Source organism: Macaca thibetana, chromosome 12, assembly GCF_024542745.1.
Source record: "Macaca thibetana thibetana isolate TM-01 chromosome 12, ASM2454274v1, whole genome shotgun sequence".
NCBI lineage: Eukaryota > Metazoa > Chordata > Mammalia > Primates > Cercopithecidae > Macaca > Macaca thibetana.
In genome coordinates, this window is record NC_065589.1 from 1,494,067 (window position 1) to 1,515,367 (window position 21,301).

Sequence of the window (21,301 nt, forward strand, 5' to 3'; positions counted from 1 at the left end):
GGCCCATCCTGTGGTCGGCATCCACTGGGTTGCCCGTCGCTCCTTCAGCTGTGTGCCGACAGCCGACACCCACGTAGCAACAGGTGTTGTGTCGGGCGACAGGATTTCAGTGACTCACAGTGTTTCTTTCTTTTGTGAATGTATCTTTTTCTGTTACACTTTGACTATCATTGACTGTCGTAGCACCTTATGTCTGTCAGTCTTGCTCAACTCTGATTAATCTCAGAGTCAATGTTGAAAACATATCTAAGAGAGATAGCTTTTCTTTATATTTTCTAGTTTTCTGGCTTCTTAGTTCATTCTCTTGGCCAGGGCTTCCAGTCCTTGGTTGAGAAGTCGGGGTGATGTGGATGTTCTCTGGGGCACCTGCCCTGAGGCCTCTGGGGCCCTCTCTCCAGCCCAGGTTATGGCTCCCTCAGCTCCACCTGGCTTCTCCATCACACTCATCTGTCCACCTTACAGGATGGGCAGGAATGACGCTGCGTTTCTGGTCAGCTGCTGACCCCCTTCTCTGCTTCCTTGTGCTGCAGGGGTTTACGACTGTGTTTCTTCTTTCATGTCCCTGAGACTTAGGGGAGGCAAATGCAGAGGATATGTCTGCCACATGGACTGATGGTGCCTCTGGTGTAATGGGATGCTTGAGGACCAGGTGGCCCCTGGTGTAATGGGATGTTTGAGGACCGGCTCCAGCCATTTCCACCCTCTGTCTTCCTCACAGGTGGTGGTAAAGTTTATTAAGAAGGAGAAGGTCTTGGAGGATTGTTGGATTGAGGATCCCAAACTTGGAAAAGTTACTTTAGAGATTGCAATTCTATCCAGGGTGCAGCATGCCAATATCATCAAGGTAGATGACGATTTCCTCTTTAGAGATACCCTAACTTGGCTCATGTCAAACGTGTTAAATTTGTTGGCTTGAAGATGTTTTGGCAGAGTTGGACTTGGCTTTGTCTCTTCCTAGGTATTGGATGTATTTGAAAACCAAGGGTTCTTCCAGCTCGTGATGGAGAAGCACGGCTCCGGCCTAGACCTCTTCGCTTTCATCGACCGCCACCCCAAGCTGGATGAGCCCCTGGCGAGCTACATCTTCCGACAAGTGAGAGCAGGCCAGAGCCGTGTTGGGGTGAACACAGGCCTGGGTGCCTGGGTCTGGTGGCTACAAAGATCAGTGATCCATACTCGGTTCTCTCTCTGAGGTGGATTTAGCTTTCTGTGTGGGGATTTCATGGAGTACGATATATATTTTGAGTAGAAAATTCTATGATTGAAGTAGAGAAAGTGAGATTGGGATGAGAAATTCTATGATTGAAGTAGAGAAAGTGAGGATGAGGCCAGATACAGTCCTGGAATGATTGGGAAAGTATGTGTAATGGTGAAGGTTTATTTACATACATAAAATATCCACAACAATCACAAAAATTAACCAAAAGGGTTGGGATGCAGTCAGAGAGTGTCTCAAAGGCATGTGTGTGGCACAGCGGCCTGCAGGCTGTAAGTTCTCACTAAATGGTGGCTGTTCAGTTAATGAACCAGCAAAATTGAGATCCTGACATTCTCATTTTACAGTAAGTATTTGTCTTGATCTGTTTTATGTCTAATTATGTACTGAATTTTGCCCATTATTTTGTCGGAATGGGAGCGTGATGATCAAAATAGGAAGCAGAGGGAGAGGAGGAAGAAACGGTAACGCGGGTTGGGTTTTAAGGAGAAGGTGGTGGTTCCATCCTGTTCTGCTCCCAGCTCCCCTGAAAGAATTGGAGAAATACCAGCAAAGAGCTGTGTAGACAACTCACATTTGCTCTTGGATTGTTTGCTGGGGACGATTCGATGTCTAATGACGGCTTCCGTGAATCAACATTTCTTCCTCAAAGCTACACACTGTCAGGGGTTGTTGGGTTTCTGAAGTTTAGTTTCGCAGGCTCCTACTTGTAAGTTTCAGATATTATGGTTCTGCCAAAAAAAGGTCACCTCTCTCCCTCTTCCTGTGTTGGAAGATGACCTCCTCCCTTTAATTTGTGTCAAGGACTTGTTTCTGAAACTTTACAGCAAATAGAGTATCTGTATGAGGTAACGTTGAGGGTCACTTGTTAAAAGCTCCTTTCTGACAGTTGTTTATTCTGGGGCTAGTGAGACACATAATTATGGTGTTCTATACCCTAACGTTTTTGCCAAAAGAATCTCTACCCCTTTTGTAAGTATATAGACATAAATGTTATTATATATGAATAATAGATTCACAATTTTATAAAGCATACGATCGTACATCAGTGTATGTAGGAATCACGCCCGTTCTCAGGGCATTGCCTGTCAGCTCCAGGTTCATCAGGGCCTGCTCAGCAGCGGCGCGGGAGCTGGGCCTGGGATCAGCCCTGGCTTGGTTCAGGCAGCTCCAGGGCGGCGCAGCCGGTCCAGGGCATGGAGGCATCTGCAGGAAGAGCAGCTTTCTTCAAGTTGCTCTTTGTCCCTTTGTGGTTAATCTCTCAGTACTGGTTAATAAATCTTAATGAAACTTTCCATGTTCAAGTTCATGTGTGGTTTGTGTCTCCCGACTGGATCCTGACTGATTTGTATATATCTACATATATATGTAAGTATGTATGCATGCATGCTTGTATATGTGTATTTATGTGTGTACAAGTATATGTTGTATGTGTAGGTGTGCACACGTGTATATGCAGCTGTGTATATATGTGCACATGTATGTATCTAAATATGTATGCATATATAAATATGCAGGCATGTGTTTATAAATATGCAGGTATGTATACATTTGTGTATATGTATATAAATATACATATGTTTATTAAATGTAAGTTAATTAATTGGGTTTAGTTAACCTGTGATTAACTATTGCTTCTGATTTGAAAGATACTCATTTGTAAATATAAAATTGTCTCAAAAGATCAACATGATACATCCATGAAATCACTAAGTTGATTGGTACAGTGCCAGTCAGACATTTAACTCATCCTACTTGAACTAAACTGAAAGGCCGATTTTGCTAGCCTCCGTTATTGGAGAGGCAGAGTGGGCAGGCAGTGGTATGCTGCAGCGGCACCTTCGCGGGAACGAAGCCCATTTCCAGCGTACCCGCTTTAAGTCTGCTTCATTGAGCAGCCACACATTTGGGGCAGGGATGGCTGATACGCCATGCTGCTCTCTGAGACACCGCTGAGGCTGTGCTCCCAGCTCTGCCCCAGATCGCTGCCTGAACTCTGGGCAAGTCACTTTCCCTCCCTGTGAGCTGAGGTTGTCGACTTGGTGCTTTCTCTCAGGCACTTCCCACTTAACACCAAACCTGCACCCATTCACTTGCCTGCCATGAGTGTCTTTGAGCTGTGGCTTTGTGGCCTGTCTGTCTTTCCTCCTGAAATAGGCATGGTGTGCGTTGTGGGGCACACGTCTGCTGGGAAGGTTTTCTCAGCAGCATACAGAACTCACGAGTCTCGTATCGATGTTGCTACCTTGCTGGCTAACGTGGCCGCCCCGGTGAGCACGCCTCCTGGAGCGGCTTTGTTTCCTGTTTGCTTTCAAAAATCTTTCCTGTCCCCAGTTCATTATGAGTCGGAGGTTTCTTTTTTCTTTTTCTTTATTTTTCTTTTTTGGTTCCAGTTTATTTTAAAGGCATATTTTAGTTGAATTGCTTTTTTAAAAAGCCCCCTCTGGCCTCCTGATTCCAGCTAGTGTCAGCGGTGGGATACCTACGTTTGAAGGACATCATTCACCGCGACATCAAGGACGAGAACATTGTGATCGCCGAGGACTTCACAATCAAGCTGATAGACTTTGGCTCGGCCGCCTACTTGGAAAGGGGAAAATTATTTTATACTTTTTGTGGAACCATCGAGTACTGTGCACCGGAAGTTCTCATGGGGAATCCGTACGTATGCTGCTGCGGTGCAGCCTGTCCTCACGTCCTGTGTCAGGACCCTGAGGCCGGCTTGATTTTGGGTGGGAAAATGGCTTCCTTCGTGCCTCTGTGATGAGAGCGTTGAGTGATCAGGGTGATGTGCTGAAAAGTAAGTGGGCAGGCAGGCAAGGTCATATTGGGCAAAGGCACTGGGCGATGGATTTAGGAGTTAATCATTTTATTTTCTCAGCTTTTATTTGTTTGGAGTTTCATCTAATAAAAAGCCAAGAAAAATATTGAAGAGTCCCCCAAAATGGCACTCTTCAAATAAGTGAAGAGGATGCTTTTTAGTTGGGTTTATTTATTTTGATGACAGGAATAATATCTATTTCAATAAAATACCGCGGTGCTGACCGTACAAGGAATCAGGCACTGGATAAAGTCCCGAGGCAGAGGGTTCGTGCTGAAGGCGGAGCCCCTGGCTGGAGGGGCTGTCGCTGCCCAGCCAGATCCCACGTTGCTGGAGTGGGCCAGCTGAGCCTCTGCTCTGCTGTGGGGAGAAGCGGCGTCCTGGGGTGTGTGGCTGAGTTTGCAGCTTTGCAGTCAGGGGAGCCTGTGAGCTGGGGGCTGGCCCGGGCAGGGCCTCCTCTTGGGGAACTTAAGAGAGGAAAGCAAGACGGAAAGGAAGATTGTTGTTCATTTGTAGGGCCTGAGTGGAGACTGTCTGCTGACGGTGCTTTCTGCTGCACATGCCTGATCACTGTCTCATCTGCATGTAAACCAAGTGTGTCTTTATGTGTATGAAATAGACTTTATTAAATCAGAAACAGACAACTGGTATTTTCTGCTAGCACCTCCACGTATTTTAGAGAGGCGTGGTTGGAACGCGGTGGTGTGGTTGGAACGCTTCTCTAGGTGAGTTCATGGTTGGAGGGTCGGATGATCATGGCACTGCTTGGACCCTCCCGCCTGCTGCTGCAGCGCTCTGCTGCACTGCCCATATCTGCTCCATGCGGTTCTCTAGGAGGGAAACTGATGCTGCCCTCACAGGACAGGCACACAAGGTCCCTCACAGACCTGCTTGGAGCTGCACCTGACCTGGTGGCCTGAGGTCAGAGCGTTTGCTTGCAGTTGCCACATGAGCTCCATGCCATGCCTCGGGCTCTCGGGAGAGCCTCAGCACCTGACAGGAGTGGCCTGGGCCCTGGATCCGGTGTCTGCTTAGGCAATGTTTCATCAGTCAGGAGGTGCAGGTTCCAGGCTGCGCACCCTGAGTCCTCAGAGCCCAGCAGCCTTGGCCTGCGCCAGCCTCTCCACGCCAGGCAGCATTGAGCTCTTCTGGGCCTGGATGCCCTGTGTGCAGAGTGTGGAGGAAGTGTAAATGGGCTTTTCCCTGCTAGAACCTCCATGCCTCTTCAGAGCCACCAAACAGCATGAAATATTGAAGGGAGTTGGTCTATGAAGTGACTTGGGGTTTCCCTTCAGATCTAGTTTGGTTGCCCTGGAGCCTGGTAGGCGCTGGTGGGCTCTGCCTCCCTTGCAGTGGCTATCGTGTCCTCTGTGCGGGAGGGAACTGCCTGTTCCCTGTCCACTGACCCATGATGCCTGCTGCATGGCTTGTCACCCCTTCCTGCACCCAGGCCATGAAGCTTGGGGAGGGTGTGGGGGGGATCCAACCTAGGTGAGAGCTCAGTGCTGCTTGGCCACCTTGCCCTTGCCTCCCAGAGCTGTGGCTCCCACCCTCTTCCTGAGCACCTGCCCTGCCAGGGCTCTGCCCTGCCTCCTGGCCCCTCCTTTCTGGCTGTGAGCGGTGTGCTGCTCCTGGGCCTGCTGGGCTGCAGGCCTCTTCTCGGGAGCTCCTTCCTCCCTCCTGCGTCCTCTCCCCATCTCCCTGGGTGAAAGGGTTTCTGAGTTCTGATTCTCAATCCCATCCTCAGGGACCTGGCTTCTGTCTTGTCATCTTCATCTCCGTCTACTCCACGGTCAGCAGACTGTGGCTTAAGTCCCCATCCCCCTTCCTCAGGCCCTGGCAGCCGCCATTCTGCTTTCTTCTCTATGAATCTGACTACTCTAGGGACCGCCTATATGTGGAATCATACAGCATTTGCCTTTTGGCGACTGGCTTATTTCACTTAGCATAAAGTCCTCAAGGTCGATCCATGTTGTGGCCTGTGCCAGCATCTTCCTTTTCGAGGCTGAATTTGATTGCGTTTTCTGGATGTTCTGTACTTACTCATTCATCTGTCAGTGGACATTTGGGTTGCTTCTACCTTTGCTTGCATCTTTATGTTGTTCGTGATGCTGCTACAAACGTGTTTGCAAACATCCCCTGCCTCTTATTTCTATAAATACAGTTCTATTGGGATGGAGCTGTGCTCATTTGCTTATGTGTTGTCTGTAGCTGCCTTTGTCCTACATGACAGAGTTGAGTTGCAACGGGGACCATGTGGCCCAAAACCTGAAATATTTACTATTTGACCCTTTACAGGAAAAGTTTGCTGACCTCTGTTCTAGTCTATTGGATATTTCTCTTCGTCTTCTAAAAGTCTCGAAATCTAAAAAACAGAAACAACACAAAAACAAAAACTGCCGAATCTGATTTTCTTGCTTTAGCCCCTACAGCTCTCATCCATCCCCTCAGTTTCCCTGTGGTCTGTGCTAGTGACCCCACCACCCCCCTGACTCAACCTGGTGGCCTGACTCTTACCCACGCTGCTGCTCTGGCCTCTGTGATCTGCCGTCTTGAGCCCTCCCCTCCCCGCCCAGACCCTCATCTCTGAGTCCAGCCCAGGGCTCTGTCCGTGCCACTCTTCTCACTGCTGTGGTTTCTCTTGGCTCCCTTGTCTAATTCCAGTTCTGGGAAGAGGCTGCTGCTTCCCAGACCTCTTCTGGGGACAGACCCCCAGCTGCGGACCCAGAGGTGCAGGGCCGTGGGTGCAGGTGACCTGGCTCCGGAGTGTGCTTGGCAGTACCTTCACCTCACCAAGCCTTGCTCTTCTTCTGTGTAAAATGAAGGTAATATTTATCTTGCTAGGTTGTTGTGAGGATTTGGGTTAAGCCATGTAAAATGCTGGTATAGCGTTGGCATCTCTAGGTACCCAATAAATGGTGGTGTGGATGAGGATGTTTACGGCGATAGGAAATAACAATAGTCCTTTGGGTGTGTTCTCCCTGAAGCTTGCTCTTCCAGTTGGCCCATTGTGTGAACACCCGCTTTCACCACGTCCTTCTTGCTTGCTTTCATCCTTCGGTACTTCTGCCTGTTCAGTCTCGTCCTGCAGCACCTTCACATTGTCACCACAGTGATCTTCCTAAAGGGCAGTGTCAGTGGTCACACCAAGCTGAACATGCCCGATCACGTCTGAAGGGCACGTGACCCTGTTCTGAAGTGGCCTGCGGCTCCTGTGGCCCTCAGCAAAGCCAATGGATGTGTACTCTGCTTCCTCCAGGAAGCCCTCCCCCACCTCTGGTGGACACGTCCTGTGGTTGGTGTCCACAAGGAAGTTCCTGATTAGCCTCGGAGCTGCCCGAGGGCCTCTCCACTCCTGGCACATGGCCTGGTGGCTGGCCTGGGGCAGAAGTGCATGGAAATGGAGGGTCTGTTGGAGGGGTGGAGTGACCCTCCTGGGAAACTGCTGCCTGGCCTGTGTGCCAGTCGGGAAGGGCCGTGGTGCTTCCCACGGGCGGGCTTGGCAAGCCCGTGCTGAGTGCTGTGGCATCCTGATGCCTCCTCCTCCTCACAGCTACAGAGGGCCGGAGCTGGAGATGTGGTCTCTGGGAGTCACTCTGTACACGCTGGTCTTTGAGGAGAACCCCTTCTGTGAGCTGGAGGAGACCGTGGAGGCCGCCATACACCCGCCATACCTGGTGTCCAAAGGTGAGCAGGAGCGGCAAGTGGTAGACAGACGACGCTGTCCTTAGAGACCAGCCACTTTTTTTTCCCATTTCCTCATTCCTCAGTGTATCTCTCTCCATATCAATAGTCTCATTTGTTTCTTTTCTATTCACCAAATAATTTGCGTATGACTTTAAAACATCTTGATAATTTAGGTTTTTTGTTTTGTTTTTGTTTTTTTTTTTTTTTTTTTAGACAGAGTCTCGCTGTCGCCCAGGCTGGAGTGCAGTGGTGCGATTTTGGCTCACTGCAAGCTCTACCTCCCGGGTTCATGCCATTCTCCTGCTTCAGCCTCCCGAGTAGCTGGGACTACAGGCGCCCGCCACCATGCCCGGCTAATTTTTTGTATTTTTAGTAGAGACGGGGTTTCACTGTGTTAGCCAGGATGGTCTCCATCTCCTGACCTCGTGATCTGCTCTCCTCAGCCTCCCACAGTGCTGGGATTACAGGCGTGAACCACTGCGCCCGGCCGATAATTTAGTTTTTTTTAATGTTCCCCTTTGGATCTTAGAGGCCCTCTTATGAGAAACACACTTGCAGTCAGGACAGTGAGGCTCCAAGTGGCCCTGTTGAGTTGGTGCCTACATGGTTAAAGGAACTGGGGCCTGAATCCAGCCAGATGCAAGGCTGGGGGCTCCTCTCAGCTTGTGCCGGCGTCCCCTCACCTGTCATGTTAACCCCGTGTTATTCACAGCTCTGCATAGCGAGAGCCCCTGAGAACAGACCAGTTAGGAACCTCTGCACTGCTTGATTTTGGTTGAGTGAGATGGCATCTTGAACTCCAAGCTTTCATGTCAGAGGCAATGAGTGTTTCCTGCAGCTTCTCTCCAAGCACAGCTGGACCCTGCACTAGAGGTCCCTGGGCCGCCTCCTGCCCAGTCAGAGGCTCTGTGGCGAGTGGTGGGCACCCAGGAATCTGAGATGTTCTCCACTTCATCCCAATCTGGATCTACCATCTGTGTTCTTTGTGTCCCCAGAACTCATGAGCCTTGTGTCTGGGCTGCTGCAGCCAGTCCCTGAGAAGCGCACCACCTTGGAGAAGCTGGTGACAGACCCGTGGGTAACACAGCCTGTGAATCTTGCTGACTACACATGGGAAGAGGTGTGTCAAGTAAACAAGCCAGGTGAGGCTTCTCAGCATCCCTCCGCCCCGTGTGACTTTGCTTGGAATAACGAGGTCCCCAGGCTGCCTTCCTAGGTCAAAAGGAGGAAAAGGAGGCTCTCTTCCCCATAGGCTCTCTCCCCCATGCTGCCTTGGACACAAATGTCAGGGCCTATAGCTGACCTGTCACCTGTGAGAGGGGGTTTGATTGTGTCCAGAGGCGTCTGGACACCACTGGGGTTCAGGGTGTGGCTTTGGGCCTTGGAGGGTGGACAAGTGCCATGGGAGCTCCTGGCAGAAGGGGTCAGAACCCTCAAAGATGGGTTTGAGGAATGCAGCTGGTGATGGTCTGATTGGGCCGAAGGGGAGGATGAGGCCACAGATGCTGAGTGTGATTCTCTAGCAGCCTGGGGGGCCCAGGGCTCTTCAGACAAGGCTCTGGCCACAGAGCCACAGAGCCAAAACTGTTGCTCAGAGCATTTGGACCAAGCTGCTGTTGATGGCCCTGGGCTTAGATGCCCACCTTGGCAGGATCTGTACTTCCGGGACATTGCCAGTTGGATTTCTGAGGGCCCCACCTGTAGGCTTTTGTTCTAGGACTTCTTGCGGTGAGAAGCAAAGTATTTTAGAACCTTAAGATGTTAGTACGTGATACAGTTACCTTCTTCTTTCTTCAGAAAGTGGAGTTCTGTCCGCTGTGAGTCTGGAGATGGGGAACAGGAGCCTGAGTGAAGTGGCCCAGGTTCAGGAGCTTTGTGGGGGCCCCGTTCCAGGCGAGGCTCCTAACGGCCAAGGCTGTTTCCATCCCGGGGATCCCCGTGTGCTGACCAGCTAAGCACCAGCTTCTTGCTGCTTTTCTCCACTTGGTTTGGAAAATCATAGTTTTCAGCTCCATCTGTTTGGAGAAAATACATTCTCAAGCATCCCCAGTTCACCTTCTAAAAACTCATGTCCAGGTTTGATAAATGCCAGAACAGAAGACAGTGATGCTGTATTATTTTAGGCTTATTACATAGATTTGGAATTCACTTTTTCCATGACCTAGAAAAAAACATTCCAGTGTTCAACTGTTTTATATTATTAAAGGACTTTTAACTTGTGAGCCTCTGAAGGCTGAGTTTTCTCTTTCTACTTTTGTAGATGTGTGTGTTCTGTTTCCTCTGACTTGGCACATGCTCATCTGAGCGATGGATGTGACGGATATGTGAAATTTGTAGAACTGGTTAGTCAAACGGCCAGACTATTTCATTAATGTATTTCCTCAAACGCTTTTCAAATTACAGCACCTTTGTTAGTAAACCGTTATCCTGACTTGGATGTTGTGAACTGTTCCCGTGTGCTAAATGTGAGAAATGCTTGATTTCCTCATTTTTCCATTTGTGCACCCCACTTGCCACAGCTGGAGAGAAGTCTAGCCTTGGCCATTCTGGGGTTCCTTTTACAAGCAGGCCCTGCCAGGGGTGGGTCTAGGGCTCTGAAGCTTACTCCCATCTGGTTAGACTGGGAAGGGTGGTGTTCTCAGGGACCTCCCTTCTGTCCGGGCTCTGTAGCAAGACTCTGCTGTCAACATGTGACTGGCTCACTGCCAGCAGTCCCCAAACATCCCGTGGCCAGCCAGCTCCCACCTCCGTGCACGTGAGAGGTTCCCTGACCCAGCCCCCGCCTCTGGTCTACGTGAGGGGCTCCAGCCCTGTCTATTCCTCAGGGCTGCTCAGGTCCCAGGGTGTTTCTCAGACACTCAGCTGGCTGCTTCCCTCTCTTAGGCTCCAGTCCATCCCCCCTCAGACAGACTTGGCTAGGTCAAATACTTACAATTGTTTTATTTCACGTCTGTGTTAGGGAGGAGGGCACAGCTAGAGGTGAGAGCAGAACCTTTCATTTTTTGTTCCCTGCTGAGACAGTAGGAAAAAACCCAAAACCTAAACCCCCACCCTTTTCCCACATGTCATCACTTGCAGGCTGTTTTTCCACATTCTGAGACTCCTGCCCAGAACCCTCTGGAAGCTGCCTGGGGGCCAGGCTGCCCCCAGCGTGGTTCTGAGCTATTTCTAGTGGTTATTTAGGAGGCACTCAACTGTTTGAGGATGATCAGAGCAAATTTTAGTCCCATCTAGTAGGATATGGGATATTGCCATCCCTTTCTTCAGGAAGTGCTGCCTGAGCCTCGCTGCCTCCACGAGTGACTGAAGGAGTTGGTAGGGAGTTGTGGGAGGAGGATCCTTCTCTATCAGGGACATTAAAGGTACAAGGGTTTTAGAGGTGTGTAGTAAAGTCAGTGATGTTTACTCTTCAGAATTCAAATGAGTTTTCTGATGTTTTAAGAACTCTACTTTGTAGTGTTTATGATGCTTATAACACAGAGGATGTTATAGAATGGTGTGTATTTATTTATTTAGAGACAGTCTCACACTGTCACCTGGGCTGGAGTGCAATGGTGCGATCTCGGCCCACTGCAACCTCCGCCTACCAGGTTCAAGCAATTCTCCTGCCTCAGCCTCCCAAGTAGCTGGGATTACAGGTGCCCACCACCATGCCTGGCTAATTTTTTGTATTTTTAGTAGAGATGAGGTTTCACTATGTTGGCCAGGCTGGTCTCAAACTCCTGACCTCGTGATCCACCCACTTCGCCCTCCCAAAGTGTTGGGATTACAGGCGTGAGCTACCGCGCTTAGCCAGAATGGTGTTTTCAGAGAGGTGTTTAATGGGTTGAGAATGCGAAGTCCCAGCTTTCCAAGAACTGTTATTTCTTTATAAGAAACAATAATTAAAGCTCATCTGACTTGATGGCAGTGGAAGGTCTGGTATTTTGCAAATGTTCTTTGCAGAAAGAACCCAGAGAGGAAAGTTCTGAGGCTGAGGCTGACAATTTTTCCACTCCATTTTTTTTCTTTTTTCTTTTTTTTTAAGATGGAGTCTCACTCTGTCGCCCAGGCTGGAGTGCAATGGTGCAATCTCGGCTCACTGCAACCTCCATCCCCTGGGTTCAAGCAATTCTCCTGCCTCAGCCTCCCAAGTAGCTGGGATTACAAGTGTGCATTACCACGTTACCCGGCTAATTTTTGTATTTTTAGCAGAGATAGGATTTCACTATGTTGGCCAGGCTGGTCTCGAACTCCTGTCCTCAGGTCATCCACCCATCTCAGCCTGTTAAAGCGCTAGGATTGCAAGCATGAGCCACTGTGCCCAGCCTACTACATATTTTTAAAGTATGGTTCAAAAGAGCAAAGTTTTCACACAAGACTGAAGGTGATGTCAATTTTTTTTTTTTTTTTGAGACATACTTTTCGCTCTTGTTGCCCAGGCTGCAGTACAATGGCACAACTTTGGCTCACTGCAACCTCCACCTCCCAGGTTCAAGCGATTCTCCTGCCTCAGCCTCCTGAGTGAGCTGGGACTATAGGTGCCCGCCACCATGCCTGGCTAATTTTTGTATTTTTAGTAGAGAACGGGGTTTCACCATGTTGACCAAGCTGGTCTTAAAACCCCTGACCTTGGGTGATCTGCCCACCTCAGCCTCCCAGTGTTGGGATTACAGGTGTGAGCTACCGCACCTGGCCTCATGTCAATTTTTCATAGTAATCCCTGTGTCCCAGCTGTCATTTTATTTCTAGAGCTAGATAACCTGTTCAGGTTCCTTGATTCTTTCCAGGGAGTTGGCGTGGCTCATGGGATTTTCTTAGGCTTTTGGTGTAGCAGTAACACAATTTATTGTGAGATGTTGACAGCTAAGTATTTTGAGAAGAAAATTACAGTAACAACAAAAGCAACCAATTTTTTTTTTTTCTTCTGAGACAAGGTCTTGCTCTGTTACACAGGCTGGAGTGCAGTGGTGCAATCACGGCTCACTGCAGCCTCAACCTCGTGGACTCAAGTGATCCTCCCACCTCAGGCTCCTGAGTAGCTGGGACTACAGGTGCAGGCCACTGCTCCCGGCTAGTTTTTGTTTTTTGTAGAGACAGGGTTTTCCTATGTTGCTCAGGTTGGTCTTGAACTCCTGAGCCCGGTGGTGATCCTCCTACCTCAGCCTCTCAGAGTGCTGGGATTACAGGCGTGGGCCACGTGCACCCTGCCAAAGAAACCAATTCTTTAGTTCTACACAGATTGGAACCTTCCTTTTCTTTGATATAATCCTTTTGTCAAAAGATAGTTGGCCGGGCACGGTGGCTCAAGCCTGTAATCCCAGCACTTTGGGAGGCCGAGATGGGCGGATCACGAGGTCAGGAGATCGAGACCATCCTGGCTAACACGGTGAAACCCCGTCTCTACTAAAAAATACAAAAAACTAGCCAGGCGAGGTGGCGGCGCCTGTAGTCCCAGCTACTCGGGAGGCTGAGGCAGGAGAATGGCGTAAACCCGGGAGGCGGAGCTTGCAGTGAGCTGAGATCCGGCCGCTGCACTCCAGCCTGGGCGACAAAGCGAGACTCCGTTTCAAAAAATAAAAAAAATAAATAAAAAGAATAACTTTGGCCGGGAGCGGTGGCTCAAGCCTGTAATCCCAGCACTTTGGGAGACCGAGACGGGCGGATCACGAGGTCAGGAGATCGAGACCATCCTGGCTAACACAGTGAAACCCCGTCTCTACTAAAAAAAAAAAAAAAAAAAAAAGATAGTTTTACAGAAACAGTTTAGCACCCAACTCCGTGCCTGGCGCAGAGCAGATATGTAAATGTGTACCCATGCAAGAATCAAATCCTTTATGTCAGTCCAGAATGAAGTGGATAAAACAAGAAATGCTTATAAATTAAGGCTTTGGTGGCAGGATTTAGGCAGCTGAGAAAGCACACCTTTTTATTCTTCACAAACATCACCTTTTGAAAGATGCCTACGCTCTTATCCTCAAACATGTCGAGAGAGGAAATTTAAGAATGAATACACTTTGGGCTGTAACTTTACTGTATTTCATCCTAACAGGGACCCAGACCTCTAAGTTGGGAAGGCTCTTGCTTATAAAGGGAAATGTCCCATAATTCCTGTCATTTTACTTGGGTCTTTTAAAAACGGCAAATTCTCATCTTCCACTGGCTGAGAGTAAAAAAGAAATAAAAGCGGTAAAGACTTCTTTTTGTGCGTAGGTGGCCCCGCTGTTCACGGTGAATACAGATTTTTACACAATGAAACCTTAAATATCTCTATCTGGAACGGAATACGTTTTTCCTGCCTCGGGAAGGATTTCTGCGCTCTCGGGTGAAGTTCCTGAAGCAAGGAACCAGTTCCCCTCTCCCTGTATCTACCCGTCCTCTTGAGAGGAATTCTCAGGTCACCTGAAACACGAGTGTGGGCCAGGACGACCCATTCGTTCACCCAGCCCAGAGCTCTGCGAAGCGGGACACGGGCAGTGCAACGGGAACGACCGGACGCCGACGCCCCCGAGCACTGAGGCCGCGGCAGAGGCGGCGCGGCGGTGACGGGCGCGACTCCGGCCTCCCAGCTTTGCGGAGGGGCGGCCCCGGGACACCCGAGCCCCGCGGGGTCGTGAGGGCTCAGCACAGCTACGGGCCGGAACCATGATCCACCAGCACCGCGCTGGCGCTGGGAACTGCGGTGGTGACGGACCGGGGGCCGGAAGTGAAGGACCGGGGAGGACGGCTGCTTCCGGCGCCGTAGCTGTCGCCATCTCCTCCGCGCCATGGCTGCGTTGGGCCGTCAGGTGAGGTCGCGCTGGGCGCGGGGGCTTCTCCAGGTGGCAGATGGGCGGGCAGCGACGCAGAGGAACCGCGGCCGCCGGGTGTTTCACGGCCAGGTCGTGGAGCCCTTCTGGAGGTCCGTGCACGGTGACCTGCTTTTGGCATCCTGGACCAGTGGCTCTGCTCAATTTTTGTGGGGTATAGAGTTGACTTTTTTTTTTTTTTTTTTTTTTTTGAGACAGAGTCTCGCTCTGTCGCCAGGCTTGAGTGCAGTGGCGCGATCTCGGCTCACCGCAGCCTCCGCTTCCTGGGTTCAAGCAATTCTGCTTCAGCCGAGTAGCTGGGATTACCAGCGCCCGCCGCCATGCCCGGCTAATTTTTGTATTTTTAGTAGAGACGGCGTTTCACCGTGTTGGCCAGGCTGGTCTCTAACGCCTGGCCTCAGGTGATCCACCCGCCTCGAACTCCCAAAGTGCTGGGATTGCAGGCGTGAGCCGCCGCGCCCGGCCTGAGTTGACTCTTGAACAAGAGTTTGAACTTCACAAGGAAGGTAACATGTATTTACTATTCATTAAGAGGAAGTGGAATCCGCATAAAGGTCTTTAGGCTCAAGCCCAGTTTCCCGGGCTGCGCCCGCTGAGCCCAGCGACTGCCCGGTGTTCCTGGCGGAGGGAGCATCTGGACAGGGTAGGCTGGAGAGCAGCCATGGGCTTGGCAGGCTGGCCCCGGGGCGACAGTCGACGCTGGAGAAGGGGTTGGGACCGATGTGAAGGGTTTAGAGCAGGGGTTCCCCAACCCTCGGTACCGGTCCCTGGCCTGTTAGGAACCAGGCTGCACAGCAGGAGGTGAGCGGCGAGTGAGCCAGCCAAACTTGGTGTGCATTTACAGCCGCTCCCCTCGCTGGCATTGCAGCCTGAGCTCCGCCTCCCGTCAGACCAGCCGCCTTAGACTCTCACTGCAGCGCGAACCCTATTGTGGACTGCGCCTTTGAGGGATCTAGGTTGCCTGCTCCTTATGAGAATCTAATGCCTGATGATCTGTCACTGTTTCCCATCACCCCCAGATGGGACCTTCTGGTTGTAGGAAAACAAGTTCAGGGCTCCCAGTGATTCTACATTATGGTGAGTTGTATAATTATTTCATCTTCTATTACAACGTGAAAATAATAGAAATAAAGTGTACAACAACTGTAATGTCCTTGAATCATCCTGAAACCCCTCAGCAGTCTGTGGAAAAACTGTCTTCCTTGAAGGCAGTCCCTGGTGCCAGAAAGGTTGAAGACTGCTGGCTTAGAGTGCCTGGATGATTTGTGCATAGTTTGTTAAGCACCATCCTGAACAGCTGAAGACTTTTGAGTCAACTGGAATTGTGTATGCAAGCTGACTAACTACTGTGACCCTTGAACAACACAGGAGTTAGGGGCACCAGACCGCCCCGACACCAGTTGAAAATCAGTGTATAATGTTTGACTTCTCTAAAACTCAACTACTAATAGCCTACTCATGACTGGAAGTCTTACCGGCAACATAAACAGTCCGTTAACACATATCGTGTATATCTACTGAACTCTGTGTTCTTAACATAAGCTAGAGAAAAGAAAACGTTATTAAGAAAACCATAAGGGCAAAACCCCGTCTCTACAAAAAATACAAAAATTAGCAGGGTGTAGTGTGCGCCTGTAGTCCCAGCTACTCAGAAGGCTGAGGTGGGAGGATCACCTCAGCCTGGGGAGGTCAAGGCTGCAGTGAGCCATGATTGCACCACTACACTCCAGCCTAGGCAACAGAGTGAGACCCCATCTCAAAAAACAAACAAAAATCCTAAGAGAAAATGTATTTACTATTCATTAAGAGGAAGCAGATCCTCATAAGGTCTTTAGGCTGACGTGGAGGTAGAGGAGAGTTTGGTCTTGGTGTCTCAAGGGTGGCAGAGGTGGAAGAAAATCCACATATAAGTGGATCCGAGCAGTTCAAACCCTTGTTGTTCAAGGGCCAACTCTATCCCACAAGATTCTTCTCGTGGAATGAATTTAAGAACATGAATCTGGAAAGCAGTCTGAGGTCCAGTCTTTTCTGGCACACATGACCAGGTGACCTGGTTTTTCCCTCTTCCTCCATGTCTCTGCTTCCGTCCTTAAAGCTACAAAAGCTAACAATATTGTACCTGCTTGACTCCCATCTCTGTGACCTTGAAGTACCCTGTTCTCTCTATGTGAGCTTCCTTCTCTGTAGCTTAAGTTCAGATATGATTTTGCAGATTGCTTTAAAAACTGTATGTTTGTGTGGAACCAAGGCAGTAAGTACTCTGGCTCAAAGGTCTTGTGGTGTCCATTACACTGGGATAGTGAGGAATTAATTGTCTTTTGGTCCTGTGTCTTACAGGTCCTTGATTGGCACCGCCTGATCCCCCTCACCTGGGCCTGGATGGCTAGGCAGACTCCTCATCTTGGAGAACAGAGAAGGATGACAGCTTCCTTGTTGCGCAAACTGACTACAGCCTCCAATGGAGGGGTCACTGAGGAGTTATCTTGTGTTAGATCCAATAACTATGTGCAGGAACCAGAGTGCAGGAGGAATCGTGTTCAGTGCCTCCTCGAGAAGCAGAGGACTCCTGTGGAACAAGGGTCCTTGGAGCTAGAGAGGGTCATCAGTTCCCTCCTGGACATGGGTTTCAGCAATGCCCATATTAATGAATTGCTCAGTATACGACCAGGTGCCAGTCTTCAACAGTTGCTGGACATCATTTCAGAATTTATTCTCTTGGGTCTGAATCCAGAGCCTGTGTATGTGGTCTTGAAGAAAAGTCCCCAGTTATTGAAACTGCCTATTATGCAAATGAGGAAGCGCTCCAGTTACCTGCGAAAGCTTGGGCTTGGAGAAGGTACAAGAAGATGCAGATTTTGGCTGGGTGCGGTGGCTCATGCCTGTAATCCCAGCTCTTTGGGAGGCTGAGGCAGGCAGATCACTTGAGGTCAGGGGTTCAAGATCAGCTTGGCCAACATAGCGAAACCCTGACTCAACTAAAAATACAAAAATTAACTGGGCATGGTGGCACGTGCCTGTAATTCCAGCTACTTGGGAGGCTGAGGCATGAGAATCGCTTGAATCCAGGAGGCGGAGGTTGCAGTGAGCTGAGATGGCACCACTGCACTCCAGCCTAGGTGACAGCAAGACTCTCTGTCTCAAAAAAAAAAAAAAAAAAAATGTTATATAATGTGAGAGGAGCCAGAGTTGGGGAAAGAACAGCCTAAGGTGAGATGGATTAGGGAAGCTTTCTGAGTATGTCAGTGTTCCTGGAGAGGAATGTATAATTCGGCTTGGAGGTGAGGAGTAGGAGTGGCCGCCTGTGCAGAATACATTTCGAGAGGGAAGGAGGAGTTAAGACTAGAAGGAAAAATTGAGTGCCAGAGCAGAGACTCTTGTCTGCCTTGTTCACTGTGGGGTCTTTAGCACCTACTGCTGTGGTGGGTACATGGTATGTGTTCGGTGGGTTGATGCTGATATGTGATGTTGATAAATATATGTACATATAACATTTGATGTTTAAATCAACATGAAATTGTCTTAGGGCTCTGTCTCTGTGGTGTGATGTCAAACCAACATCTCTTGTAAAGACAGATTCCAGCTGAGTGTTTAGATTTACTGTAGAACATGAGAGATCTTGCCAGGTTCCTGGGAAACTGGTGGAGTAACCTTCCCTTCCACTTACCCTCCACTCCTGCCTCCAACAATATTCACATCTCAAGGATGCTCAGAGTTCCTTGAATCTCTTTAAGGGCCTTCTGGAGGAGTTGGGGGTCTCCAAGGACCCTTACCCACTTTGACCAGAGGAGTTACACTATTACTTCTTTGCATGATTGACTCTTCCTGGTAAGATTTTTTTTTGAGGCAGGGGTGGAAGGTTTAGGACCCACCATTTCACAGCATCTCTACAGGCCTCTTTCTCTAGAAGATAAGAAAAAGGTAACCTTGTATATTTTTCTTAACAGATTCTCTCTTACAGTGTAATCTAAAAGTCTAAACTTAATACATTATGTGCAGTGGTTATTAATTAGCAAACTCAGTACAGCCTTAAGAGATGAAGATAAACCTAAACTCCTGAAATTCCTCACACACTGAGATAATCACTAACTCAAATGTTAGGAAAATTTTAATTAATAGTTTAAGTAGTTGACTTTAAGTTTCCAATTACTGAATTTTGCTCAGCTATCCCTAGGAAGGCCTGGAATAGTCCCTGTTTACACCGTTAGTGCAGTTTTAATAGGGCCTCTTTCACTCAAGGCGCCCTGGCTGGGAGAGGATATATGGTGACCCTGGTAACTAGGACGTCAGCGTTGGTGGTGTGTGTCCTCATGATTACTATTGTTGTTATTACTGTTAGGATGATGATGAAACTCCTTTTCATTGAGTTCAGCTTGAGAATGTTAGTTGTGAATGCTTCGATGACTATTGTATTATAGAAGGAAACATCAACCCAAACCCCAAATACGGTTCCTCCCATGTTACTCTCTGATCTTTGCAGTAAATGCCTAGGAAATTATTTTCCAAGTGAGGAGGGCAAGAGGAGACCCAAAATACAAAGTTGGCACCTTTCAGGTGGGAGGCCAGAATAAAGCAGGAACACAGGGAGGCAAGGCTGGTGAGTCTGAGGAGTGTCAGGAAGTCGGTGGGGAGATGGATCCTTTCCATGGTGCTTCTGGGAAGTTAGATCTGAAATTGCCACTTGCTCTGTGGAAGGAGAGGATCCTTGTTTGTTTTTAAATGTGGACTTAAATTGGGTGCAGCTAGCTCCTTGGGTTTCTGGAGTATCCTGAAATTATGTGCTTGCCTTTTTTGAATGTTCTGCAGGGAAATTAAAGAGGGTGCTTTACTGTTGCCCTGAAATTTTCACCATGCGTCAGCAGGACATTAATGACACTGTCAGGCTTCTCAAGGAGAAGTGCCTTTTCACGGCACAGCAAGTCACCAAGATTTTGCACAGTTGCCCCTCTGTTCTTCGAGAGGACCTGGGTCAACTGGAATACAAGTTTCAGGTGAGAATGACTGATACCTTTAGCGTGGTTTCAGGTGAGAATGACTGATAGCATGATTACTGTAGTAACAGCAAGTTTTTCAGGTTTTTCAAATGTAGTAAGGCTCAGTTATATGGATAAGAAGCCTCAGACACCTCATTTGAGTGGAGGAAGTGAAAGACTAGATTCTCTGCGTACATCAGCCAAAGAAAATTTGGTTCTGGTTCTTTAATTTATTACAGATCAAACCTATTCTTCAACTTTTCTGCCATTAATAATGAATGATCCAGTCCTATTCTGAGAGTCTAAGTGGGGAGTCTGAAATAGCTAATTTTAAAACAGCTGAAACCGTCCTGTCCTCAGAATTGGTTTTGCATGTTGATTTTGAAAATGTAATTTTAACAGTTGTCCAACTTTTTAGTAACAATTATGACAACTTAGGTGGAATTTCTAGATGTTTTCTGAATGTTTTTCCTGTTCTTTCCATATTCATTCTTTTCCTTCCCCGTTTAAAGAAAAATACCACCTCTCCCTCCTGCCCCTTCTCCCTCCTGCCCCTTTATTTCCTGCTCCGTGTTTCTCAGGATGAATTCGAAAGTGTTTTGAAACTGCCCTCTGTCACACAAATGTCAGTCTCCTAGAGTGGGTATTCTGCTGTCACCAATGAGGCAATTATTTTTGAATCCTTTTGTCCAGCTGAAGTTTATATGGTTTACAGAGTGATAGGTCTCAGGACTCTGTATCTGGGACTCCTGGGTGTGTTTGTGTCTTCCAGTACGCGTACTTCAGGATGGGAGTTAAGCATCCAGACATTGTGAAGAGTGAGTACTTGCAGTATTCACTAACCAAGATTAAGCAGAGACACATTTACCTGGAGCGACTGGGACGGTACCAAACCCCTGACAAGAAGGGGCAGACACAGATCCCTAACCCACTGGTCAAGGACATTTTCAGAGTTTCAGAAGCCGAGTTTTTGGCCAGGACAGCCTGTTCTTCTGTTGAGGAGTTTGAGGTTTTTAAGAAGCTCCTGGCTCGGGAGGAGGAGGAGTCTGACAGCAGCACATCTGATGACAAAAGGGCAAGTCTGGATGAAGATGAGGATGAAGATGATGAGGAGGACGACGAGGCGGAGGATGATGATGAGGATGAGGACGAGGAGGAGGAGGAACAGCTATGATGGAAGGCCTAGAGCAAGGGCCCAGAGATACCAAGGAAGCTTTTCATTCTCTTAAAGCTTTTGGGTCCTTTACTTGAATCTTCTTAAGTTATTTTTTATTCTAAAACTGGTCTCTTGATGAAAAAAATTATAAGTCACCTGAGAGGCAGACAGAGCAAACCAAACCGGAAACAGGAAATGCACGTTTGATCTGTTGTCAGGTGTCTGTGAGGAAGGCCCTGTCCCATCCTGAATAGAACACTTACTTTGAGCTCTTCAAATCAAGGGCACTCAATACATCAACCTTTGGTTTTATTTTTTTCTCTTTTGAATATGTTGGTGATAATTCTGTGACAGTTGGAAGATGGGGTTCATTCTTCTGGTTCAGGAATCACTTTATATTTCCTTCTAGTGATAAAAATAAAATTACGAGAAGGCAATGTGAGGTTTTAGTACATCATAGCACTTTATTTTATGAAAACATGTAGCAGGCTTTCCACAGAAATACTTGTTTTTAATCCAAAAGTCTATTGCTTCGTGATGGCATTCAGTGTACAGCAGAATAAAAGGAAGTGGATTCGTGATGTATTGGTTAATTTTGCAGGCTTCCTAAGGCCAGCAGAACATTGTGGCAGTTTTCTTTATCTTTGTGAAGAACAGGCCCTT

The 21,301-nt window shown here is 48.5% G+C and overlaps 3 protein-coding genes across 6 annotated transcripts in view; 2 read left to right on the top strand and 1 right to left on the bottom strand.

Moving 5' to 3' along the window:
- The window catches only part of PASK (PAS domain containing serine/threonine kinase), a 48,784-nt gene extending 38,635 nt beyond the window's left edge, over positions 1 to 10,149 (top strand). The window contains exons 13-18 of one of the 2 annotated variants that reach the window (XM_050752025.1): positions 719 to 844; positions 959 to 1,093; positions 3,678 to 3,877; positions 7,591 to 7,724; positions 8,720 to 8,866; positions 9,522 to 10,149. In XM_050752025.1, the coding sequence (XP_050607982.1) occupies positions 719 to 844; positions 959 to 1,093; positions 3,678 to 3,877; positions 7,591 to 7,724; positions 8,720 to 8,866; positions 9,522 to 9,679 (900 nt within the window). In that variant the 3' untranslated portion in view covers positions 9,680 to 10,149. The remainder of the gene's footprint in view (positions 1 to 718; positions 845 to 958; positions 1,094 to 3,677; positions 3,878 to 7,590; positions 7,725 to 8,719; positions 8,867 to 9,521) is intronic. The other variant, XM_050752026.1, reaches the window with a different exon arrangement.
- Positions 1 to 21,301, bottom strand: part of PPP1R7 (protein phosphatase 1 regulatory subunit 7) — a 136,763-nt gene that overhangs the window by 75,940 nt on the left and 39,522 nt on the right. The window lies entirely within an intron of this gene.
- On the top strand, positions 14,399 to 21,080 carry MTERF4 (mitochondrial transcription termination factor 4). Of its 3 annotated transcripts, none has more exons than XM_050752032.1 (4): positions 14,399 to 14,491; positions 16,850 to 17,348; positions 19,316 to 19,500; positions 20,255 to 21,080. In XM_050752032.1, the coding sequence occupies exons 1-4, from the start codon at positions 14,471 to 14,473 to the stop codon at positions 20,654 to 20,656; spliced, it is 1,107 nt and encodes a 368-aa protein (XP_050607989.1). In that variant the 5' UTR covers positions 14,399 to 14,470; the 3' UTR covers positions 20,657 to 21,080. The 3 variants fall into 3 exon arrangements, with proteins under 3 accessions (XP_050607989.1, XP_050607991.1, XP_050607990.1); XM_050752034.1 differs by lacking the exon at positions 14,399 to 14,491 and adding an exon at positions 15,000 to 15,018; XM_050752033.1 differs by lacking the exon at positions 14,399 to 14,491 and adding an exon at positions 15,532 to 15,589.